At 43.8% G+C, this 27,315-nt stretch overlaps 1 protein-coding gene across 1 annotated transcript; it reads left to right on the top strand.

The window, feature by feature from the left end:
* Positions 1–26,932, top strand: LOC144109711 (uncharacterized). The gene is made up of 5 exons (XM_077642510.1): positions 1–17; positions 5,774–5,957; positions 15,007–15,224; positions 23,115–23,166; positions 26,471–26,932. The coding sequence occupies exons 1-5, from the start codon at positions 1–3 to the stop codon at positions 26,636–26,638; spliced, it is 639 nt and encodes a 212-aa protein (XP_077498636.1). The 3' UTR covers positions 26,639–26,932.
* The last annotated feature ends 383 nt before the right edge of the window (positions 26,933–27,315 follow it).

Here is a 27,315-nt window from a genome sequence, read left to right as displayed (position 1 = left end):
ATGACCACGCGAGCCAGGTATGCTCTTTCTGTACCCAAAAAAAGGGAAGCACACTTGAATTGTCATGACGTCACGGGATTGAAAGCGATCATTCCATACCTAATACAGGAAAGCCTCATTATGCGCCCAGTTTCACTCTCTTCTTTATACATCTTTATATTTTATATATCTTTGCATTTTATGTCTTTGCATTTTATGTCTTAATATTTTATATGTCTTTATATTTTACATGTCTTTATATATTTTATATGTGCATTTATATAGCGCCCCTTCGGAGCGTTTATGCTACTTTTGGCAGCATAGCGCAGGAGGTGCGACTAGGCGGGGTGCATACCGAGGCGTCTCTAATTGGGAAAAGAAAGACGATTGGGGAACGCTCGACACATGCGAAACCGGTTCAGAAGCAAAACTGAATGATTTTGCTAGCCACGCCATGAAACTTTGACATCACGTTGTTACCACCCGCGAGCTCTTTTCTGCAGACAGGGTGCACCAACGCTTACACGCGTACAATGTACAGCACCTGCACTGATGTCCTGAGAATTCTGGCGGAAATGTGCTTGGTCAGGAGAAAAATAAGAGAAAAAAGAGCAATACTCGACCAAAGATTCATCAAAGAACCGATTCTTCGATGCCGATTCGACAGATTCTGGCTTCACTAGCTTGGAGCCAGAGGCGAACGTTGGCTTGTACCGGTTCTCATGGCGTCGCAGTTGCAGTGCAGCAGAGGTTGAGCAGGAAAAGGAAGAAGACGGTCCTTTCTCCCCTTGCTGTGGGCTGTTGCACTGCCATAAAGAGTGGCACGAATATAGCGTGAAATCGCAGGTGATGGGTAAGTGCCTCAGTGAAAGTGGGTTAATCGCTACGTTTAAATGAGCCCTGTTTAAATGAACCCGATAGCGTCGGGTCGATTCGTGGGGCGGGCTGAGCATGGTCAATCCAAATCGGCCAGTGCAAGTTTACATGAACTCGACTTAGCGAGATCAGACCGGTTCAACTGCAGCGACACCAAGCGTCGAGTGAGCAAGGAGTAGCAGCCTCCAGGATTCAGGCACACCACCGCTGTACTATGGGCTCTCATTGGGGAATGTGCAAATTTCACTCGCACTATTTTGCATGCTTTGCTGCACGATTCTTTTATTGGTGAGGGTTGCAGCTTACGAAGTCTCACCAAGTGTACCGGATTGCGCCTTCAAAGAAGAGCGCGGCCCATTAGTGCCTATTAAGTGCCGTGTTTGGGGTTCCGGCTGAGGCTGACTACATGTCACCGAGGCCCCAAACATGCTCACTTGGTGTGCTGCATCATCTCCGGTAAAATAAAACCATAGTCTCTAATTGGGAATGTGTTTTTCTTCCGTAGCACGTTTTTGCATATTTTTCAGCAGGGTTTTTTTATAGGTGATGCTTAAAGCTTATGAAGTGTCTTTCATCCCTGATTTTGAATTGCGCCTTCAAACCAGAGCGCGCTTCATTATTGCGTATTAAGTGTCGTGTTTAGCGTTCTAGTTGACAGTGACGACATATTGTCACCGGTACCCCAAACATGCTTAATTGCTGCGCTCCATCATCGCCAGAAAGCTACCACCATGGCCTCTCTTTGGATTGTGTTTTTCTTCCATACGCAAGCTTTTCAGAAGGGTCTTTGACAGGTGCTGATTAAAGTTTATGAAGTCTCTTTAATCACTTATATTGAATTGCGTATTCAAAGAAGAGCGCTGCCCATTATTGCGTATTAAGTGTCGTGTTCGAAGATCTTGCTGACAGTGAGTACATATTGGCCACACAGCCTCACTATTGGTGCGCTTCACCATCGCCAGGAAACTACCACGATTGTCTCTAACTGGGAATGTGTCTTTCTTACATACGCATGCTTTTCAAAGGGGATTTTAATATGTGCTGGTTAAAGTTTATGAAGTGTCTTTCATCACTTATATTGAATTGCGTATTCAAAGAAGAGCGCGGGCCATTATTTTGTATTATGTGTCGTGTTCGAGGCTCTTGCTGACAGTGAATACATATTTCCCACAGAGCCTCGAACACGGCTATTGGTGCGCTTCATCATCGCCAGGAATCTACCACCATTGCATCTAACTGGGAATGTGTTTTTCTTCCATACGCTTGCTTTTTAGAAAGGTTTTTAAATAGGTGCCGGTTAAAGCATATGAAGTGCCTTTCATCACTTATATTGAATTGCGTATACAAAAGATAGGATTTGACCGCATGAATTAAAGATTTCTAAAACGTCTTGTGCATACTTCTCTGAGCCCTCCTTGTCAAAAAAATTAGGTAGCCATCAACATAACGAAATGCTACTATGCCGAGGTCTTCCAAACAGGGCTTTGATGCCGTATCGACTCTGGACAGAAAAATTTCGTGGAGGAACGGCGCAAGCTGAAACCCTCTTATACGCCCGATTTCTAGTGTAAATACCGGCCTTCCAACTCGCAAAAGTGGAGTGCTGTGGAGTTCTAGTTTGTTGTGGACAGCCACCTGGCAGGTGTTCTACAGTGAGCATCGACATGGAGGACCTTTACTATTCCTTGTCACATGATAGACTTCTAAAGCGTGTGCGAGACTGCATCTGGATGGACAATGAACAGATTTTACAGAAGATTGCGTGATTTCGGTTGCTAGCTTCATTGGGCTGTTGTCCTTTTACTGCAAATCCACATATGTCATTTGTCAGGGCGATATTTACACCAAGGTCGTACTTTTGCGCAGCAACATTTTTTCTTATAAAGTCGATAAGGCATTAGAGCCCTGTATGGATGACCTCAGTATAGTAGCATTTTGTTATGTTCACTGCTACCTAAATTTCCTGGACATGGAGGGTTCAGATAAGTTGGCATAAGATGTTTTAGGAGTCTTTAAGGCATGCGGTCAAGGCCACATCTTTTACGTCAGAACTGTCTAAGCAGAACCTTTAGCAGTTTCGTGATTCACACCTGCGCTTTGTGGACGACCATGTTTGTTGGGGCTACAGTCCAAGATCGGGGAAGCCTCTTTTTAGGTACGAGTCGGACCAATCGTGGCTGGGGAAGGATGATGAAAAGGTGTACTTGTCGCTGGCTAAGGTCAGTAAAGATGGAAACACTTGATGGGTGTGCAATCGCGTGCATGACGTCAGATTTACATAAGTCATGCCACCACTGTGCTGAGGACGCAATCTCATAGCAAGTTTTCAAGCTAATGGCAGCTGGGTTTCCACTTGCTCATCTCACCAGCCTGTCAGAGCGCGTTTTCACTAGCTCGATGGAAAGGAACACATACTCGGATGATGCTGATATACCTTAACTCCACAGTATTTCACACGGTCTTAAGAAAGTCGCGGCAAAGTACAAAGTTGCTGTTGTCTTAACAGCTAAGTGCAAAATAAGAAGCCTTTGCGAAAAAGGCTTGATAAAACTATGGGTAATCACCACAATGGACAGTGTCACATAAAAAAAGGTTCACCACTTGCAAAATTAATGGTGTTTATTGCATTCCACTGCCTTATGGCTGCAACTACAATGGGCAGATAGGCAGATGCCTGAATTTGCGCCTGACTGAGCACTTTCGTTCTATAGAGGGGAAGGCATATTCTAATCTGGCACTGCACGCTCAATCTTATGAATTCAAATTTGAGGATGACCTCTTTCTTTGCACGCCGAATTTCCGCAACACACCAGTGGTTTACAGAGCGAAAAATCTCGGTAGAGAGTTGAGGCTTACTACATCGGTAACGCTAGGGGCACGTTTGGCTAAGCCATAGGTAAATCTTCCCCTTAAGGAATTTGCTTTTTTAGATGATTCATTAGTATCCCAGTGACATTCGATTGCATTTCGCCCTTTCACTTCTTTAGGGTATCGTGCGCACGCATCTCTTTGCTGGTCTTCTTTTGCGGCTTTGCTTCAATAAAATTTCAATTGTTAGTCCATCCTCTTCTTGTGCTCATGTCTTCTCCTGTGTTGTGTCTTCTGAACGGTTTTAAGGTGAGTCAGTGCCAACTCGCCCAGTTGTGAGCCTTGTTCTGTATTACAACATTTTAAATAAATTGAGAACTTTACTAAGCTATGTTTCCGGGGATCATGTCCGCAGCAGTTGTGGGCAACTCAGAAGAGAGCGTCAAACGAGCGGTTTTAATTGGTAGAGGATGATGTGAGGATGCTGCGTGAAAAAAAATTTCGAAATCGGATTATAAATTAGAGCCACAAAAATGTACAAACAGTGGCCGGGCTAGAGCAAAAGTGCCACAAAATTTGAAAACGACGGAAGTAGGCGGAGCTACAGCGTAGAGCCAAATTTGATAAACAGGAAGTGTGGATGGAGCCAAAGGGTGGTGCCAAGTTTGAAAACTCGAAATGGGAAATCACGTGACCGGTGATAAGTGAACGATACGTAACCAGGAGACAGAAAAAAGAATGATAAATTAGAGGCAATTAGGTAATTAATGAGAAGCAAAAGGTAATGGACGGGTAAATAGACTGGGCGGGTATTTAGTGAGTGGGCGGGAACGATGCATGGCAGAAAATTTGATAACTCAAAATGGTTGCTGAGTTTAAATTAGGGTAAAATAAGTGTTAATCGATAACCAATCAAGTGAGTAAGAAGACAACCATGGCGCCAAATTTGAAAGGCGAGCAGTGTCGAGGTGTCAACGCTTTCACATTCTTTTTGTGTGGGTAGCTGCAGTGATCTCCATTTTTCTTTTTTCAGCCCAGACAAAAGACCACATTTCTTGGCTCATGGGCGATGTAGCTAGGAACCTGCGGCCAGGACAAAGCCGGACAGCGTGCATCAGCAAGCCTGAAAAAAAGTACTTAACAGTAAATAGAAATTGATTATTTACATTTCAATTATAATGGTTTATTCATGAATTACATGGAATGCACAAATCTTGTCTTAACTGATCGGCGACCATTAACAAGCTGTGCATTTTTGTACATTGCCCGCTCCAGAATACACAAAGCCTGTGTTAATTGACAGGTGACACGGTAACGACTGCGACACAGCATACGAGCACTACACAAGACACACTACAGAAGACAAGGCAAACTACAGAAGACGAGACAATATACACAAAACAAGACAGACTACAGAAGATAGACTACAAGGGACAAGACAGACTACAGAAGATAGAGTACAAAATACAAGACAGACTACAGAAGACAAGAAAGACTACACAAGACATGCCCAACATACGACAAGACTGCAGACTACAGAAATTTTCTGTCTTAGAATCCTGCAGCGTCTTTTGACTGGGGTGTAAAATGCCTTTATACACCCATGCCACCAAGGGAGTGACAATTGATTGACATGTGCTTTCATTTTATGGTGCAAAAAAGATGTCACCTTATATTAACTAAGTTTAACTCATCAATACTGACGGAGGAAAAATATAGCTTTCGTTTAGTGTGGATAATCGCACATCACCTGAATAGATGTCCGGGGGCACAGGTTTGACATGATACTTGTATCTCAGCCTGTGAGAACATGTAGGCACAATTGACTAACATTATGGTAAATGCATAATATGTCTTTCTTCTTGTATTTTGTTTTTTCCGAAAGTGGTCATCATGTTTTTCATTGTTCGCGCTTTAATCAATGCGTCTTTCGATGAAAAGCGGCACTTCAACAAAGTCACCTACGAAGGCTTTTCATTTGGTACTAGATGGCACCGGAGTTGGCAGCGGAGGCGACAGACAGAGCGGACGCTCATTTTTTCGACTTGTTCACAGGCGCACCCGGCCAGCCTTCACCTTTACCGAGTGCCGATCAAGCTGATTAACGGAGGCAGCAGCGCAGACTGGCGTCAGCAAGCCCAGCGTGGAACCACGTGGTCCGCTTCACCTGCCTTGAAAAGGATGACGCCAGCGGCTCAGCTCTCAGTTGGCAGCGGAGGCGACGGACAGAGCGGACGCTCATTTTTCGACTTGTTCACAGGTTGGAACTCTTGAGTTTTGGCTGTTTCCTGCCGGTAGTTTTTTCCGTTGCCTTTGCTGCCATCTGTTGTCAAACATTTTTGTGTACTGAGCCTTGCAAGCGCAGTGAAATTTGCCATGAGAACTGAACTGGCTGACTTCAAACGCGAGATGCGCAAAGAAATCCGTGAGCTAAAAGCCAGTCTAGAACACATGAACCAAGATGTTGAGGACTTCCGAAAGGAGTGTGCTAACTTGAAGAAAGAAAACGCTGCTCTCAGAGCAATTAATGCTGAAATGACAGATGAGCTTCAACAACTGAAAAAATTACAAATGAAAAGTCGTTGCGAATCACTGCACAGGAGCAGTACTCTAGGCGGGATAACATTGAAATTAAAGGGCTTCCCCAAAAAGAAAATGAAAACCTATTTGATATCCTCGCCAAGGTTGGCGATGTAGTCAGAGAGCCAATAACAGAACAAGATGTTCAAGTGTGCCATCGGGTTCCTACACGGAATACCACCACCGACAGAAATAAATCCAATGAAAGTGACAGTGAAAGGCAGCAGGAAACTGGACTTGGCTCAAACATTGTGGTGGTATTCAATAATCGTGCGAAGCGTGATGCCGTTCTTGGAAAAGCAAAAAAGATGAAGTTTGAATCAGATGAACTAGGCTTCTCTGTGAAAGAACCGGTCTTTCTAAACGAGCATCTGTGCCCGAAGCTGAAAAAATTGCTAGGCATGACGATCGGAAGGAAACGTGACGTGAAATGGCGTTCTGCATGAGTCAAGAACGGCAGAGTGTACGCACGTGAATCGGAAACCTCTCGTGTGATAAGAATTGACTGTGAAGCTGATCTGCACAAGATTCACAATGTTGTCTCCACTCCTTACGCAGACAGAAACTTATCTCTTCTATCTTTTCTTGTTGTTTTTATGGCTGCACCTAAAGATATCGCTTGCCCTCTCGACAGTAGCTATCTCACCATACTGCACTGTAATGCCCAAAAGCGCGCGAAACAAAGCAGATGAACTCACTCTGTTTCTTAGTGAATTCCGTTTCAGTTTTCATTTTGTTATGATCACTGAAACATGGTACACTTGTGAGGATGATGTGTTGAGCCTGCCTGGATACAGAACTTTTTATTTGAATAGGAAAAACCGACGTGGCGGTGGTGTGCTGCTGTTAGTATCGGGAAAATTTTCATGTTCTTTGCAACCAGCATTTTCAGAAGTTAATGACGACTATGAAGTTCTAACCCTACAGTGTAAAAGCAAACTCTTCGTAGTCCTTTACCGCCCCCCTCAAGGATATATAAACAATTTTTTCGGCTATTTAGAAAAGTGGCTCAATTTTGCAACTGTTAATAAGATGCATTTGATTCTAGGTGGTGACTGCAACATTAATTTATTAGAAAACACAGTGCCGGCACGTGAATTTAAGATACTTCTTGATTCATATTTTTGTCACAATGTTATATCTGTACCTACACGAATCAGTCATCACTCCGAAAGCCTTTTAGACTTACTTGTGACAAATAACATTCATGACTGTGCAATGTCGGGGAGAATTGCGACAAGCTTAAGCGATCATTTCCCTATTTACATGTTCTGCAAAGCAGGCGACTTTCTTAAAAGGAGTAAACTCTGTTCGGAGACATATACTCTGCGAGAAATAAATCCGGAGACTCAAGAAATATTCCGAAACGAAATTTCACTCATATGTTGGGACCCAGTGTTTGAATGCACATGTGCTGAAAGAGCCTATGAAACATTTATGGCCCTTTTCAAAACATGTTACTATTCCTGTCTTAAACATAAAGTGGTAAAAAAGTGTAAAAAACTGCGTAAGCCGTGGATGACAGATGAATGTCTTGTAATGATAAAAAGGAAGGAAAAATTGTACGAGAAGTTCACAAAAACATAGAACCTGGATGACCTTGCAGCTTTCAAAAAATACAAGAATTATGTAACAAGCTTTTTATGTAAAATTAAAAACAATTACTTTGTAAATCTTTTTTCCTGTACAAAAAGTGATATCTTATGGCGCGAACTCGGCAAACTCTTGAAGTGTGGCACTCGCCACAATGGTGAATTTCGTTTTAACACTAAATGATGAAATACTTGAGGGCGAAGAACTTGCAGAAAAAATTTAATGAACACTTTGCAACACTCTCCTCATGTTCGCAAGCGGTTGACAGGAATGCCGCTAAAACATTCTTAAGCTCACAAAATTCTAAAACTGCATTTTTTTAGCCTTGTACTAATGAAGAAGTATATTCTGTTTTCATGTCTCTAAAGAACAGCAAGGCCACAGACATTGATGACTTAGAAATCAAACCTGTAAAATATGTCCTCGACCTTCTAGTACCCCAACTTTGTTTTATCTTTAATGCTTGCTTACAAGCAGGTACTTTCCCAGAAAGCATGCAGTGTTCCAGAGTAAGTGTTATACATAAATCTGGTGACAAAAACAATTTATCAAACTATCGGCCAATCTCTGTGCTACCCATTTTTTTCCAAAGGATTAGAAAAGGTTATATGCAAGAGAATAATGTCTTTCTGTGACAAGCATATCATTCTCTCGGAGCAGCAATTTGGATTTCGTAAAGGTCGATCTACCGAGTTGACCCTCTTAATGCAGGAAGAATTTTTGCTTAAAGGTTTTGAGGAAAATATACTTACTTTGGGTGTTTTTATTGATTTCTCAAAAGCGTTTGATAGAATCGACCATACAATCCTGTCTACCAAATTAGACCATTATGGTTTCCGCGGTATTTCTGGTACACTTCTTAAATCATATCTTAATCATCGCAAGCAGTGTGTTGTAATTAATTAATGGCGTTCTAGTGTACTAAATATTACTGCAGGGGTACCGCAGGGCAGCGTATTGGGACCGATACTATTTAACATCTATATAAATTATATAATAAATATTAGCAGACATGCATATTTAATTATATATACAAGTGACACAAGCCTTTTCTTCAAGTCGAATGACTTAAACGATTTAAAAGTTTCCGCAAATACAACACTAATGAAATTGCTTCAGTGGACTAAAGCAAACGGTTTAGAAATCAATACTAGCAAAACAAAAGCTCTGTTATTTGCGCCTGTGCAAAAAAATATTACTAGGGATCCCGACATGCAGCTTGGATCAGAGGAAATATAACTAGCAAGTGAAGTTAAAAGCTTAGGGGTAATCTTTATTCAAAACTTAAGTTGGAATACGCACGTGGACCATGTGGCAGGAAAACTAGCGAAATCTACGGGTTTGCTTTCTCGGTTCCGGCACATGCTTCCAGTGAAAATTAAACTTATGCTTTATAATTCCTTGTTTCTCCGCCATATCAATTATTGTAGCCTTATCTGGGCTGACACAAGCCAACGCAACATAAACAAATTGCGCCTGCTGCAGAAGAAAGCCATTCGTCACGTAGCAAATGCTCCCTATGATGCCCATACACAAGTCCTATTTTCCTCCTTTAATGTGCTTCCTTTACAGCATGTCCACCAATTTAACCTCATTATGAAATACAAAGAAGCCATAAAAGACGACCGCGTTACTTTCATAAAGCTTTGTAATCTCAGGAAAAATCCAGAAGCACCCTATCCCATTAGAAAAAGAGAATTCTGGTCAATTACCTTTTCACGCACAAATTATGGCCTATACAGACTACAGTACCACATACCGAAGTACCTTAATATATTGGAAGCAAATAATATTGACATATGTAACATCTCAAAGAAAAAATGGCAAGAATACCTCATATCACAAAGCATGTAACTGCTATTTTTTTTTATGATTCCGGAGTGGCAAAGTCTGTATTTGACACAAATGTGCATTTGAATGTTCTATCCTTTTTATGTTTTCTGTCTTATTGTTGTTGTTAATCTGACCTGTAAATGACTTATGCGATGATGTGTTTGAGCGCGTGTATGATTATGGCGTTATTTAAGTTTTGTACTTAAGTGCCTGTTGTCTGCTACCCATGCCAAGACAGGGGCAGGAACCCCGTCAAGCTACTAGGATAGTAGCTTTTTGTTCCTGTCCCAGTGTTTTTCCTGGCTTATTACGGAAAAAAAATGCTGAATAAAAGGATTTGATTTGACTGTGCATGCAGTTTATCTGTGGAAGCTTGAATTAGCCAGGTCTACTAAACCTGTCTCTGACACGATGTAGAACAAGAATGTGTCGTAAAGTCTATCGTTGTGAAAACTGAAATAGAACACTTCACTTTACTTCTCGGAGTATGATCTGTCGGCTTGCCTTATTATTCCTTTGTTTCCTACATTTCAAGCACGTGATCACGTTGTGCAAGTTAATGTCTTTTCCACCATCGGGATGAGTAAAAACTAGCGCGTGTATTGTCCGAAAAATTTCTCTGTACAAATGTTGTCTGTCATTTCTAATAAAACCACTGTGGATTTGGGCACCTCGATCACAAAATGTTTTTTCCACGAAAAAACATTGGGTTTTGAAAGTGAGTTGTCTTCCTCTGAATATCTGAAGTACATCAAACCGAAATGAATCTTTAAACCGCCCATTGAAAGCACAAATGGGCACAGTAAATTCCTTACTTTACGTGCAAGTTCATGAAATATGAAATAAATGTAGTTGGTTGAAAGCAATCAGCATCTAATGCTTTTTCTTCCGGTGTATCTCTAGGAGAACTAGTGAGCTAGCAGGCCCTTAAGGTACCGGTCATGTACAAGGAATTCGCGTTTTGCAGGAGCAATATTTCGCTACAGTTGTTACGTCAACAGCGACATGGATGCTTTACATGCGCTTCTCTTTTCTAGTGCCTTCCCGGACCTCATCACGTGGCATCTGACATTTCATTTCGATGGTAGCCAACACAGCTGCAATATAATGATGCTGGAACTGCGTTAGCTGACTGAATAAATTATCTTATGAACAACGCATCCGTAATGATCTTTTGAAGTAATGAGGAAAGCTTTTCGCATTTCGTATCACTTTTGACATTTCGCGCCCATAAAAGGTTCGACGTGTTGAGCACAGGAAGCAACAGAGGAAACGTGCTCTGCTGGCGTATAGTTGCGCGTACGAGACTGATGTGGCCGACCTGCAAATTCTACGCGCATCAACCTGACCGCTTTACATGAAGGAAGACAGCATTCACTAAAAACGATGAAAGCACAGATTTTTCTATTTCTTTTTTATCTGAGGCTATTCTCAGCGACATATTACCAGTGCATTCAACTCTTACTTCAACAATAAATGATTAGAAAACGGAAGACCACACACATTTGGTACTGTCCAAACATTAGACCTCTTTGTGTAGCTTACGATGGCCTGTTTTGCGTTGTGCTCAACTATTTAAGATGCTGAATGCCTCTAGTAGTCTGTATTATCATAACATTTCAACGCTGTTGGATGAAAAGGACAACTTAATGAAAGAACAAAGCAAAGAACGTTTTCTCGCCTCAGTGTGTGGGCGATAAAATTGACACAAAACGGGCGTGTGAAACAAAACATTTATATGTCAAGAAACAACCCGCACAAGCGTTATCTGTTAATAAGCATACGGAGTGAAGAGGACTGGTAGAGAAATCGCAGAGGCGTTGTGGTGATGATCGGCATAAAACATTTAACTACGAAAGACGTCAGTTTCGAACCAAACGCAAGTATGAAGTAGTCGCTGGGGCGACTGACAGAAGTGATAGTTTAAATCTGGAGAAGTGTCAGGTCAGATCACGAGAAAACTCACGTCTAATGAAGCTTATTTTTGACATTCTGTTGAGTATTCACAGCTTCACTAGCGAAAACCTTAATCGCAGCGTAAACAGGCAAGAGAGCCATTTTGACATCACGATTTTGCAGTTAACATTCACTGCGCTATGAAGAGAATAGCAATAATTGTATGGAGGGAATCAAAGTGAGACTCATGGACACGTCTCACGTGACAACAGACTATAACGAAATAAAGGCTAACGCAACTGGTTAGCGACATAGATATCACACAGTGTCGCACATATTAGCGCAATATTCTACAGGGCTGTGGGTAAAATTCTGATTGTGAGAAGGTAATTATGTGCACTGCAAATGAAGTGTTAAGGATAATACAGCAACTCAAGCATTGCCTGTGAGATGAAACACGCGATCAGGAACTCAAAAATTAAGCGGCCCGACCTGCTTTAGTCGCTAAGGTTTTGGACCGCAGGAAGTCCGTGCTCTCGTGCCGCTGCAAGCGATTTCCTATTTTTTATAATGTAAAATAATGGTTCTTAGAATGCACTGTCTAATTTTGCAGTATTGACTGACCCCGTTAGGGGGATGCAGGACGAGTGGTTCATGTAAAAAAATTGTATGGTGTAAAGCTTAACTAGCGTAAGCTCTCAGCTTTGAACGCATACTCGTAGTCAGCTTTGTATCCGCAAATCTATTAGAGTTCTAAGTTTGTTGCGCTTGACGTTCAATATATAAGGCTAAGATATAAAATAAATTGCACCGTGAAGGGCGTAATACGAATTACAGTGCGCTTTCTAAACCCTTAATTTTTCTTATTTCTTCTCTTAATAAGGATGCGCTAAGCAGGCCTGCCCCTTAAGCGCCCTTAATTTGTTTCGGTGCAAGGTTGCACAAGTTTCATGGAATCCAAGTGTGTTTACACTGACTTTTTATTAAATTTTGCAATTTCTTATCAAACGTGCTTTCAAATTGATATAAGGTATTCCAATGAAACGATAACTTCTGCCTGATGCCCGCAGTTGCCAGTGCGATTTCTGTAATCTTAACTTCAGAAATAACTAAATTATTCTAGCTTAATAGGTAAGCGCTATTGCCTCGAGATGTGGGCTTGTTGCGACTCATGTTGGTCATGGTCAGTTATAAAGCGCGCGACCATGGTGTCTTTCTTTTTTAACGTTATTTATTACCTCATTGCGTAAGGGGAGTTGGAAGGTAGAAAGAAAAAGAAAACAATGGGTTTTGGTTTTGTGGAACTTCTTCACCTCAGTAGCTTGGAGATAAATTCCAATGAAGCTTCCAGCCGAATGGTGTTCATCTGGTAATTTCGGGACACGTTCTAGCCTCGTGCTGCTGTGGGAACGAATTTTTTAGGGCTGACTCGCTAGGCGGACCTTTTTTTTCCTGTTTCGAAAATATTCCAAAAGAAGGAGCCTTGCAGCTTGCGTATCTGCCTTACCCCTTGGTATGGCGGAGGTTACCATCCTCTAGCCCAGACATGTCCTCTAAACTTCTCGTCAAGGACCAGGGCATATACGCATTCAAAAGCAAACATCCCCGGTCAATTACGGCGTCCGACCTCTTACGCCGACCAGTGGTCACTGTCGCTAAGGCCATGAAATTCACTACTCCCTACCTACTCGGAGCCTATTACTAACCCGCTAGATTCTCCTCCTCACAGGTCGCCATGACGGCGGCAACTTTTCGGACGTAGTCTCTTGGAAGACTGTAGGCCCCTGAAGAACTAGCGGCCGCGCTCAAGGAAGATGACAGCTGGCTGAACGCTATACGACGGTCATGCGTGGCCCTCAAAAACTCTGTGCGATTACAGAACGGTCTCATTGAAGGTTCTAAACATGATGCCCTATCTGACACCTTTACTAAACTAAGAACAAAAAAAAAGCAGCATGATGACATTGGTGATTTCTACGACCTACAGCATATAGCCCAGGTTTAATGAACCAGTCGACAGACAAGAATCTAAGTTGAAGTTTGCTGACATGTTTTTGTTGTATTGTCGTGCTGGATTGAGCGCGAGGACGGAGAATCACGTGGTATGCGTGTTGGTGGCAGCGGTGGAGCTGCCACCAAATTGTCACGGCAGCCTAAACATACTTTGCCGTGACGCCCATGCACGTTCCGTGCCAGTGTCCTGAATGCAGTTTACTAGCCTACATACTCTACGAAGTGCTCTTAGCAGGTAATGATAGCGAACAAACAACGCATTGCTATCAGCCGGCGAGGAGGTGGTGCTTCCCGGTCCTCAGAGGGGTTTAAGCCAGCGGAGCAATACCTTAAATTGCAGACCGTCGCAGCTTGTCCAACAATACCATCGCTGCATCATGCTCCTGGCTTCCTGCTTACTTCACTTAAGCTTTCACGGACAACAGGAAGTTTTCAACAGGAAGCTGGTTATGCCTTGCATGCAAATAATACTGCGTTTTTCCAGTGAAAGCTGAATTTCGAAAACTGAATTCGGTGTACTTTTATAGTTTTTTTTTGGTTTAAGCCGAAATTCCCCAGTCCCTATGTATAATATGCTGTAAAGGAGTCTAATAAATTATATACAGGAAAATTACCACTGGTAGAGACCATTTTAAAAAGTTGACGTGACACTGTGGTAGGTAGATCGCGTTTAACTTTTTAGGACTCTACACCAAAGCCATTTGTGAGAAAAATTTTCTTGCGGAGCTCTGCCCCACTTTCTCTTAAGTCCGCGTTTTTAGGTTGACGGTATAGCAAATCTATTTGCTATCACAGAAGAAAGCGGAAATTAAACAGAGCCACAGCATAAAAGACCTGAATTTCCTACGACATTACCTGAACTTAAAAAACGCGAGGAAGATATTAGGAGGTAAAAACTGGGTAGTGCATTTAGAGGCAGATTACAATAAGCTAAGCAAGGCAAATTAACCTGCTTCACTTGATGGAAGCAAATACGATAAATCAGAAGTAAAATGCAATATGAAATAAAGTCAAGGCTAATAATAAACTGCGTAGTGTACAGCATAGAGGGAACGAAAGCGAGTACCAGGTACTGTATTAAATACAAAGCAATAAGCATTTGCAGATGTCCGAAACCAATGCCAACGAAGTCGTTCTAGGGGACAGAGGTAGCAATCGCGGCATTGGTTTCTGCGTGCAAGCAGTAGATGAGATAAGGCGGTATAAAAGGGGACATCAGTACACCAATGGCTGAGCGCACAGGATACTCAATGTCTAAGAAAATTGGCGGTGGCTTATCTCTGCTATGCCAGGATACACGTAACGAAAGATAAGGTATATCCCTGGTTACGTCTAGTTGTTTTCCTTATCGTCATGGCTAGGTGTGAGACATTAAAGAGGTTACATGTGGTGAAGGCGGCTGTCAATCGGCTCCACGCGCATGCGCAGTCTCCTTGGCCGGAAGCAAGCAACGTCAGCTCCGCGCTCGGCGTGCCGCGCCGGCAGCTGTTCAACTCTGACGTCACTCGTCTTTCCACGGTCGGACAGCGGCGTCTGCTCCGTGGTCGGCGCGCGGCGCACCAGCTGCGAAGCTCTTACGTCACCCGGCTCCTCGCGCATGCGCAGAACTGGCGACCGACAGCCACAGCGAAACGGCGAGACTGCGGGTAATGTAGCTTTCGCCACTAAGGCCTTTACCGAACGCACATGACGAGATGGTTGCTTTAGGAATGGCAGGAAACATAGACGGACCAGTCGGGGCCAGAGGGTATATCCACGATACGGTTCGCTTTGAATCAGCTTAGCTTTTCAGTGGTTCGCCGCATGATGCCAGGCTTCCTGACGGCACGCAGAAAAGCGGCCAATAGCGTGCTGCGAACCGCGGAGAAGCGAACCGGTACGAAAGCGAACCGTCTCGTGAATATACCTCAGCTTGTAGCGCGCAAATATCGAATTTTTCCTCTTGATAAGCTTACATCACTTAGATAAAAGGTGACAAATTTGCGAAAATGCTTCATCTATAGAAGCCAGAGCTTGGTCGAGCTAGTTTCTAGCATCAGATCTTCTGCATCATGACCTTTTTGCTACATTTTAATTAGTGAAGTGAACATGCGTAGTCCTGCTATGAATGATGCAAGAGCAGTAACTTCAAACTATGCGGATGTTTTCGATCTATACTCCCAAATGTAGGTAAAAGAAGAAGCTTGCAGGATATCTTAGTTTAATATAAAGTAAAATAAATTAAATGGGCACTTCATTCCTCAGACTAAAATTTGGTCTTGGCCCACATAGCAATATGTTATAGGCTAAAGAATAAGCAATTCGGCATAGCGAGCTCTATAAGCACAAAAATATCTTAACTAGAATCTTCGTAAGAAAACACATCAAGTAGAATATTGAGAGAATGCATTTAACTAACTACTTATTCAAAAACCTTTCCCCTTCTGACATTACACAGCCGTTTCACTTCTGCAAAAGCTTGACTCCTGCGCAATTCGCGTGTGTGCAGCATGCTGCATATCAAGCAGCCTCGTTAGACAGTTGCCATCTGGCCATCCTCAACCTCTAACATTTCACTCTCGTGCCCGGAAGCGATGAGAGGCGCTGCTTTTTCATGGTTTCTGCTACCAGCCACTCTGCTTTTCGTGTAAGTACATTCGAAGGGCAGTGTGAACAACTGATATGATTTTGTTGTCTTCGATGAGCATGCCGATATGGCTGTGAGAGTTTTTGCAAACTGAGGAACAAAGAGGTGGGGAAATCTCTCTATGGGATATGTATCCAATCGCCTCATATCTTTACGCTTATTCGCATGGTACAGTCGTACTGCACATCAAGCAAGGGCACTACCTAACAAACAATTTCTGGAGTTCATATGATTCTAAGCAGGAGTTTTACTTCAGTTGGGCTGTTTTTTATAATGTCGTTTTTCACGGTGGCCTCACAACGAGTAAATCTTGCTGCTGCCTTTTTCGCTCAGTATTAAAGCTACCAGAATCATGAAAGCCGGCAACAGTCTAACCTAAGCGCGCTAGCACGCTAGCATTCCCTTTCCACATAGGTCGCCGTACGGCTTGACCAGGGATCTAAGTACCCATCATGTTTCTCAAGTGACCTCAGTATTTTATAAGTAATCTATTTTGATTCGCCAAAGTCCTGCCGCCCCGCCCTCTCGTCGAGGAATGCGCTTTGTGTCCGCTGTCTTTATCTGCACTACACTGGCGAAGCAAACTGAGTTCGTCTTCAAGGGACTATGCAGCAGTGTGGAAGATTGTCGCTTAAAACATTCAACGCGTACAAGGAAAGCTTTTTAGCACTCTAACGAGCTATGCTTTGGATGAGAGCTGATGATTTATATTTAATGGTAGAGACCGTGATTTCTGAAATTAGCAAAGGGACTTCTCACCGTGTCGGGGCGGTTTTTCGTACTATTTTCTATAGAAGATACGCCACAAGCACCGGTGACGTCACGGTGAGCGATAGGCCACAATACGATGCCAGTCGCGGCATTGATGACAGCAACGACGACGCGGGGACACTTCCGTTGCCTGAGAATGCCGCCTGCTCATGCAGCTGCGCGAGTCCTTGCTGCGGGCGTGAGGACCGGTATACAGGTTCCTATTAAAGGTTCCTATATACAGCTACCGCATCTTCTTGTTTGCAGTTCGGGAGTCACTCCCGTGCCTTTTGCGTTCGTCTAGGATGAATACGCCTTGCTGTGTCACCGTTGCTGCGCAAACGTGCGCAGTTGTTGGGCGCGGTACACGGAAAGCGGTATGCGCTATGCAAAAATTAGCTAGTGGAGACATTTATCATGACGGGGGTGTGCAGGCGAAGACGTACATGCGTAGACGTGCGCGTGTTTACCGGACGCCTACTACGTGCGTGTATTGCCGTGGGTGGAGCCAGGTGGGCCCACTGCGCGTGCGCAGGAAGCATCTGGTAAACAGGTGTACGCCCACGCTTGCACGTATCCGCTTTGTTTAATCTCTCGGTTAACGCACGCTGTCCCCGCATTCGGAACCGGTGGCTAACGTGATTCAAATACGGCGCAAGCAACCACTGCATTCGACCTTTAAAGTCCCTTCTCCGTCTTGGTGATGGATTGGCTGTGTTTCAATTTTCCAAATCAGTCTTTCTTTCTTATTTTGTCCTGCAGCTTTATCGCGCTCGAAGACAGACTCTCTATAGAGTACAAGTGCACCGTGATTTCCGCTGCGTAGGAGGCGCCGTTTTAAATGCGGCGCGCTATTGCAAAAAAAATTAGCAGTGGTGTAGCTGTGGTTAAACCTGGAGTGACGCGAGAGCTACATCTGGCCGAGTGGAACTCGCTCAGTCGAATTACAAAGTCAGTCTTTCGCCTCTCCGTTACACTGGGCGTTCCTTCGTTTTCGTTCCTAGCGCTGGATTCTCTCTCCCCCTCTCCACCCTCCTCGCCACTCGATACGGCGCATGCACACTGCTGTTGCAGCTCGGTTTTGCCGGCGCGCCGCGGCGCCGGCAGCAGCAGGTGCTCCGCATCACGTAACCAGTCGTGGCCCCGTGACCACGGCGCACCACGGAACTCAAGGGGTGTCATGCTCAAGGCTCGAAGAGCTGGGGTAGTGTAGCTCTCGCTACAATAATCATTAGCAGTCACCTCTTCTCGAACGCACCACGTTCAGGCGACACGCGAACCCACCAAATTGGCGTGGCTTATACTCTTGGCCTGTGACGTTCAGCCATCACAAACTTCGCCACTCGTACAAAACTAGCACAACGAATCGCGCATGCGCATCGAATCAACCCCCCCCCCCCCATTTGAAAGAAGACGTCTTGGAGCCACACTGCTAGATAGAAACGTTCCGAAATTGTTTGGGTTCAGCGGCTATTCGTTTTATCCCCACAGATTTCCGAACACCTAAGGTTACAAAGCTCCAATGCAGCAAACTTTTGACTGCGAGAGATTCATGAGAGCTTTCAAAGGCGAGAAAGCCGATCAACTTTCTGTCGTCGAAAGTGTAGTCTATGAAGGTTGTGTAATTTAAATAATCAGCCAAAACACTAGGTTTTAGCGGAACTTGTAGTTATGACTCATAACGGAAGCGTCGTATTGAGACCTTTGTCGCTCAAGTTCTGATTTCTTAGTCCAGTCTCCATACTAACAATTCTAAAAGCGAACCATTCACTCATTTATTATCGTCATGCCCTACGGCCCAATTAGAGGTTTCTCGTTTTGCCTGTGTTATGCAACACTTACCATTATTTTTAATAATCCGCTAAATTTCGTGAGGAACACGCAAAACGCAATACACACACGAAAATAAATCAACTGGATGTCGCGCGTCTCAGGAAGTTCGTCCATTATTTTAACCTGTTCTGTTTTCGTGAAGTGCCATCTGTCTATGTGAGAAAATAGCGCATTACCCAGTTGTAGTTAATATCGAACATCAGTCAGTGACTCGTAAGTTTCTATTATTTGTCGCAGTGGCTGCATCAGGGACCGCATTTTTTAACCATTCCTTTTTTATTAATTACCTCAGTTCCACTTTATCTCCAGCACCTGCGAGCTGTGACGTCCGGGTCGAGAGCCGGTAGCAAGGTATTTCTCCGCCTCCTGTAAAAATGTTACCGCTCGACTCTGGAAAGCAAGTTGCGTAACGCGTTCGTAAAGTAATACTTATATATATGACCGTAGTTTTCTAATCCTGCTCAGCACACTAAACACATTCCAGTGGAGCGAATATGAAACAAATCATAGCATTAGGCTACCATTCATCCTTCAAACTGGTGCCAATAGCTTAGGAAGGCGGTTCTAATAGTTACTCCCCAAAGTGCATTTTCGCCGAACTGGAGACAAAAATGCCTCAATGAATCATCATTCATGTGTCATATTGAAAGCTTCATTTTGGAAGAACGGACCTCTCAAATTATGTCGCCGCTATGGAGATCTTTGTTATTTAGTGGCCGAAGGTTTCGCATCAAATTTTCCAAAGTGAGCTTTGTGTCACTCTCCCTTCACCATCATTTTTCGTTAGGCTAAACTGAGGCGTCAGTTTGAGCGGAAATCTAACACTGACTACGTTTACTGTAGAGCTATGGTAAAATACCTACAGTTGCGCATTTGTTTCCATTTCATTTCATTCATTTGTTCCCTTAAAGGCCCGAAGGAAGTTCCCTTAAAGGCCCGAAGGAATTACATAAGGGGAGGGGGGGGGGGGGGGCAAAATCAAGATTTTTGTGACAAGAACATATCAAAACAGAGAAACAATAATGCGATAAAAGAGAAAAATAACAAAAAGAGTATGTAACTGTTAAATAACAACACCCGGAACATATGTTATAATAAGGAAAAAATACGTACAAACTACGGCACATAGAAACTTAGCTACAGAACATCCAGTTTCTTAAATGATCACCATCCTGCTGTAAGCATTATCCAGGAAAGTCAATCATTGAAAGCTTTCAAAAATAGCATCACTATGTATCTGTTGTGACTGCAGGCATGACCACTCATTTTGTTTTTATTCCGTTGTTTCTCGCAGTATTTGCCCAACTTTTGCACATAAATGCTCAATATGAAATAACTCTAGTTTCATTGTTAACCAACCACTCTGTATTTCCTCGTTTAGTGTTTATTTTATACGCTGAATGTGTTGTGCTCTCGACTGGGAGCAAGAAGGGCACAGACTCTTTGTCAGGCATCCATTTGCTTTTTGGTCTGCGCCCTAGGCAACTGTACCACACGTTGCCTGAATAAACAGTTTGACTCTTTGAAATGACCTTGGGACGCGTATACAATGCTAAGTGGAATGCACGGGATCGAAAGAAGGATATATATATAAATATATATATATATATATATATATATATATATATATATATATATATATATATATATATATATATATATATATATATATATATATATATATAAAATCACCAAAAATTGAAGAAACATAACAGGATTCAATTCACAACGTTTCGGCTGGAGGACCAGCCTTTTTCGAGTGTAGTACAGCGTTTGAAACACGCAGTTTTTTATAGAGAATGCGCGAGGTACAAAGTTTACAAGTTTACAGCAAAGCACGAGTTCAGAACACTAGGGGGGGGGGGGGGGGGGAAGAGACCAGGAAGAACTTTTTTTTTTAACAAAGGAAGAGAGAGAATCGGTGCAGGTGTTCCGGAGAGGCAGATTTTTTTTAAATATCAAAACAACAATAAGATTATGATAATAAAATTACAAAAAAGGGGAGATTCTTTCCCACCACCTCAGGGCTGCCTTGGAAAGGCCCTCGAGGTGTCGCTCCTCTCAGCCATATATTTATATATATGCAACACTGGTTTTGAGCACTGGTTTTGAGAGTGCACTGCACGCACGTCCAGACGCTTCCTCAAGGCATGTGCCTCGCCACGCTGCCCCGACCGACGAGTACGTGTGATCTCCGCCGTCACAAACTGTGTCGCCCTGTTCGGACGGTGATTTCACAGCTATATCGAGACCTGACCATTATGCCAATATGATCGATGGGCCGGTGCCGCTCGCGCCTTTTTGGCTAAACGCGGTAATATGGCTGAAAAACATCAATGCATTGCGGAGAAGCCAACTCATTTGCATCGTTTAGCACTACACCGTTGCTGACAAACCATTCGTGCAGTTCCTGTTCTCGTTCTTTGCGGAAGTTTACTTTGTCCGAGTGCATGTGCGCACTCAAAACGATGTTTTCTTATCAATAACACCGAATTTTAACAAAACTGTACGCCGATTGTTTCAACGAAAATGTTTGTGATTTGTGGAGTTTAAAACAGATGGCGCCGCGAATCCAACACATGGTAGGAATGCAGGTGTCATGAAAAATAGGGCACTGTGGAATTACAATAGGTATGAAGTGGTAAGAGGGATCTGGAAAGGGGTGATGGTTCCTAGCCTGACTTTCGGTAATGCGGTCCTGTGCATGAGACCAGATGTTCAAGCAAGGTTAGAAATTAAACAACGTGGCGTAGGGAGGCTAGCTTTGGGAGCACATGGCAATACACCAAATCAGGGGGTACAGAGTGATATGGGATGGGCGTCTTTCGAGAGCAGAGGAGCTAGCAGTAAGATAGCATTTGAGGAGCGATTGAGAAAAATGGGGGAAAATCAGTGGGCTTGGAAAGTTTTCAGGTACCTGTATATAAGGAATATTGATACGAAACGGAGAAAGCGAACTAAAAATTGACAAGCAAATATCTGGACAGCATTAAGGGAGCAAATCAGCAATTATCAATTAAGAAAAAGGTTAAAGAAACAGAGAGATTGGAAAACAGGGATGCTGACGAATTCAGCACTGGGAGCATGCAGGATTTTTAAGCAAGAAATTGCCGAAGAAAATATCTATGATAATTGTAGGGGAAGCTCTTTGTTGTTTGAGGCCAGGACGGGAGTTTTGCGTACTAAGACATATAGAGTCAGGTACCACAAGAAAGACACGTTGTGCGTTGCGTGCGGAGAGGAGGAGGAAACGGCTGAACACTTGATACTTTTCTGTAAAGGGCTTCACCCTACAGTAGAAAGCAGCGGGGCTGATTTACCCAAGGCATTGGGGTTTAAGGACAATGGAGGGAAAGTAGATTTTAAGCGGGTAGAAATAACCAAGCGAAGGTTATCTGATTGGTGGCTAAAATCAAGAGAAGAGTAAAATTTTATGTCATGGCTAAGCGGCTTGAGCCACCGCCCGATTTAAAGGGTTCAGCCGTATCTATCCATCCTATCCATCCATGGCGGAAATTTTGTTCGTAACTTATTGATATAGGCCTTTGTGCAGCTGACGCATTAGTAGCAAGCTGTCTCAATCAACGCAACAGTAATCGACCTATAATAAAACAGTTTGGAAGCCAGTATCAAGCGGATTGTGTCTGGACTCGCTTTAACCACAGCGCCAAGTCAGCGCCCTGCATGCAAGATTTGCGGCTTTCCCTCATAATTTAGATCCTTCAGGGAGGAAAATGACCACCCCAAGCTCAACTCTAGATACTGTACAAAAACTCGTTTAACCTACGTTGCCTAAGGAGCTAAACTAATCGACAACCTTGCGGCGTTCGAGTGCTGCAGCATATTTCACACAAACAGCTGTGAGCAACACTGCACAGACGGAGTGCACTGGGCCGGATCCATTGCTGATCGTTGTGATAGTCCACGTTACCCCAAAGTCTCCTCACCCCCCCCCCCCCCCCCCCCCCTGCTCGAGAAAGTAAGCGAAGGTGCAGAAAAGATGGCGCTGTGCATGACACTGTGGAATGTATGGACGGCTGGCGCCGGGTGGAAGCCGACCGTCAACGCACCCCACACTTGTAACCCTTGCAAGCAGCAAGCAGCATCGGGAAATGTGTTTGGAGGCGTTTCCCGTACCCGACCCGTAAAGAGCCGCTTCTGATGCCGAGTTGCCACCCGGCAACAGTGGCTACAGCGTTGTGACAGCTTTCGCAGAGTTCAGCACGTTATGCGGCAGAGCGTATACAATTGGCACTTGTTTAAGCAGATATATTCATGCCAAATTAAGTTATCCATAATCACTTATGTCTTCGCTTTCTGCTTGCAGATGCCTATCACGGGGCCAAAATTTGGAAAACGGCGTAATATGCAGACCAACGGTAACAACATTACTTCCCTTTCATTTCTTTTGCATGCTCTGGTGTGGCCGCTCTTAGGAGCTGAAACTTTTTGCCCGATTTGTTCGCAAAGGCGTTTCAAATACCTCAACTGTTATCATTATTCGATATCCTTGGTCATGTAATTATGATTTCAAAGATGCTTCTCTTCTGAGGTTATTCATTACAACACTGCACCTGATGTTTGCAGACGACCCACCGCAGCGTTCAGCTGCAGATCCGAAAGTCGCGGGTTCTAGCATAGCCGCAGCACCCGTATTTATTTGTAGGCAAAATACAAAAACGCCATTGCACTTTGTGATGTCAAAGCACGGGAAAGAATCCTAGTGGGTCAAGTTAAGCCCGTGCACTCCAATGCGGGTTCCCTAATACCCCTTGTGTCGCTTCATAAGTTTAAAACCCGAAATTCACAATTCATTTCAAAGAAGAATTACTCGATAATGCAGTTTTCTCAAAAATAAACTGTCGCCTCTAACGCGCTGATTATAGTACACCTCCAAAAAGTCGCACTTAAAAATGAAAACAACATAACAGGTGAAACACCAGTCATAGGCGTGTTAGACTAACAGTCCTTGTCTATTCATCAGCACTTTCCTCGGCGTCCTTTGCTTATCTTCTGTGTCGTGGGAATTTGCATTGCATTGTCGCGTTCAGTGCGGCCTGCAAAGCGCGAACATGTGCTGAAGAACCCTCCTAGGGTGCGCAGTCGCGCAGATCGTGTCGGGTTAACTGGCCAGATGAGGGCTCTTAATGCAAACAGCATCCGGCCTGCTTGCTTGCACTTACGCCTTTGTTTTGACAGGAAGCGATAGCATTTTCAAAAAAGAATGGCCGTTGCGGCCCATCCCCTGAACGTCCTAATGGGGTCAGTGTTGCTTATCAAATCAGCTATCCCAAGTCTAGTACATTTTGGCTCGTTTTATCCAGTGGCGAATGAAAAACGGAATCGCCACACCCTGAGGTGCACCCATTATCATTAGAGGTACTCCGCAGCTTTGAACGCTAATGAGGGCGGTTCTTCGGAAAGTGGCCTATGGTCCAAATACTGACCGCGTGGAAATCGGTGAACTCTCGCTGAAACAATATTCTGAACGCGAAATAGCAGAGATTACTGCGAGATAAACGATAGCTTTTAACCACACTATTCAGGCTTGTAGCGGCCAAAGATTTCGCTGGCGATGCTCCTCATGACCATCACCCTGGTAGAATGAGTGCACCTCAGGACGCTATTCTCCTTGCTAGATTAAAGAGATCGATTGTCTGGAATATGCAGGTCAACAATCCCTACTATTGTTGTGCTGGAACTTGGAATGACGACGTTATCAGCCAATAAAACGGCCACTGCCTTGAGGGTTCTCAGCATAAAGACTTATTTCGAAGGAAGAAAGCTAACCGCCCGGAAACTAACACCCGCACAGTGTTGTCTGATCGCATCCTGCGACGCACGGTGCGGCGTGGCTGAATGCAGGGGAAATTAGAAATATCCCCCTTCGTTTTGTCAGCACGGAGTTACTCCGCACTTATCAGGCGCTGTCAGATGAATGACATTTAATTGGCGGTTGTGTCACGATTTTAAATGCCATCAAAAGCTGAAAAGCTTCGTAAGCTTTACCTACAGGATTCGAGCATTCCATTGACTCAATATCTTGGAGCTCTGTTAGTAATACTTCAGCGTCCCTTTAAATAATCATATAAAGAAGCGAGACCTGCTTAAAACACGTAGTTTGTCTGCAGTGAAAGGGCAGAGGACTCGACAAAAATAATTCCATATTGCGATATCAGAACAACCACTTGCGGCAAGTGCACATCGGGCCTGATGGCTCAGGGACAGAGGTGCTGCTCCGTCCTTAACTACAGACAGTCGTAGAGTTTTAAGTGCTGCGTAAGTAAGTAAGGCCATCAAGACAGTAGAACGTCAAATGCCGTCGTGAAACATTGGTGCAAATGACTACCATTAAGGTTTGCCTTCTTCAAATAACGAGTGATTTTTTTTTCTTTTCATGAACAGTAAAGCAGAGCTTGGAGCTGCATAGCGGCTCCGGCTACTCGTTTTCACTGGTTCATAGCAACCACTTGGTCCGACTATATAGTACTCAACAAAACACGAACAGTACACAACATATAAAACCAAGTACAGACTTCAGAAAAAGTAACATTTATAAGCGAACAAAAACGCCTTGAATGTTCAGAGGACTGTTCAGAGTACAATATGCATAACAGATATTAATAAACAAGGACAGAAGGACAAGAAATAAGCTAATTTACTCCGTTTCTTGATATACCGTCCGAAAAACATTACTTTTTCGGTGACTAAACAAAATAGGATTCAGTAGAAGGGCATAACATATAAAAGTTATTAAAGTGGGACATCCCAGCGCGCTTTTTTCCTCGTAAGAAGGTGCATTCTAGCGAGAACTAAATCGTGTTGTTTTGTATACAGCACTCATCCGATTATGAAGTTATAAAAGCGCCCTCCCATTTCCCCTTCTCTATGCGTTATTAAAATAACCTTCATTGGGGAAATCGTGTCGTGTATTTAGCTACGAGTACCAAAGAATTTGTCTTCGTCTGCCAGTTTGACGCAGTCAGACGAAGAGAAAGAAACTAATTTTCGGAAACGCAACCCAACGGTGGTGGTGTTCATGTACCGGTGTGCATTAAAGTGGCCTCTGCAATTCCTCCGTCTTTACTAATTTATCCCGAAACAACGCGCCTCTACCACAGTTCATGAGGGCAGCGTCCTGGAATATAAACTAAAGCGCGTTCGAGCCTCTCGTAGCGACAGTGAATATATCGTAAATAGCTAAAGAAGACGCAGATTGTGCATAGGTCAGAGCGCTTGTGCCGCGAAGGAATGTGTTTTCTGTGCAGATAACTCTTCGGATAGAGCACAAGCGCAGTCGCTCGCTTTTCGCTCATCGCCCTTGCCTGTAATATTTCGTGGGCCAGATTGCTGTTGCCTTTGGAGAATGTCCGGAAGACAAAAAAAAAATGGCGGTGCAGGCGCTGACATGCGCCGTTATACACGTACTGAAGCGAGTGCACCAGCGCTAATATACTTGCGCTCAAAGCAGCTTAGGATGGAGATCATTAAAAATTGTATTGCGCCTAAATTCCCTAAGATGAAACTGTTCCCTGCCTCAATAGCTCGTTAGTAATGTTTTTGTTTACTTTAAATAGTAAAACACTTCTGCATTGGCATTTTAGAAAAAGTTATATCCTGTTTTTCTGAACACAATTAGAGATAACTGAGACGCGCTGTTTTTTTATTTCTTGCTCTTTCAAGCTGTGCGATCTGTCTGGAGTTGGCGGAGAGTGTGAGCCCGGCTGCTACTGTGATCGCAGCCCATGGGACGGCGTCACCGGGATCTGCATGAGTGCCACGGATTATCCAGCCATGCGACCGGAGGCATTATTGGCAATGTATGGGCTACACCCACTGCGTCGACAGTAACCTGCCGTCTCATGGAGCTTGGCTTCACTCAAGGCTCCTAGAGACGGCTCTCTTTTGACTGCCTTGTCGTAGCTCTGGACATAACATGTTAAACTCGGAAGTAGCAGTGAACGCTGAACAGAACAATGGCCGCTGCAGCATCGGGTGACTGGGGCGGACAACCGACAGGCTGGTGGGAAGGAGCTTTCATTTGCCGGATGTCTAAAACGCCCGCTTCTGCAATGAGCGCTCCAAATTTTCCGCAGTTTTTTTAATGAGGAAAACAGTTTTGCATTAAAATCGTCGTTGCGGAAAGTACTGTATTTGTGATTTTAATCCACGCTATACAGCTATGTAATCACAAATTTCTGGTGCGACCAAATGTGACCCTCTGGCAAGCTACCGGTAATATTTACACGAGTCCAAATCCTAATTTTTCACGAATATACAGTGTCAAAATGAGATGCCTGTCGCAATCAGATGCAAAACATAAACCAGTAAACCAGGTCACATACAGGCGGGCGTCGTTACCCTCAGAACTTGCCGGGTAGGCCTTCCTGCTCTGGCAATACGCATAGCAGGCATCTTGAAGACATTTGATTGAATTAAGTAGACTGCCGCGTGTTACCTAAGATTGTCGTGTTTTAGCCTAATTTTTCATTAACAAAAGTCCCAATCCAAACGAGCGCCCGTGCCGG

This window comes from Amblyomma americanum, chromosome 11 (genome assembly GCF_052857255.1).
Source record: "Amblyomma americanum isolate KBUSLIRL-KWMA chromosome 11, ASM5285725v1, whole genome shotgun sequence".
NCBI classification, from domain to species: Eukaryota; Metazoa; Arthropoda; class Arachnida; order Ixodida; family Ixodidae; genus Amblyomma; species Amblyomma americanum.
The sequence above is the reverse complement of the archived record's forward strand: the minus strand, read 5'-3'. Positions and strand labels throughout refer to the sequence as shown.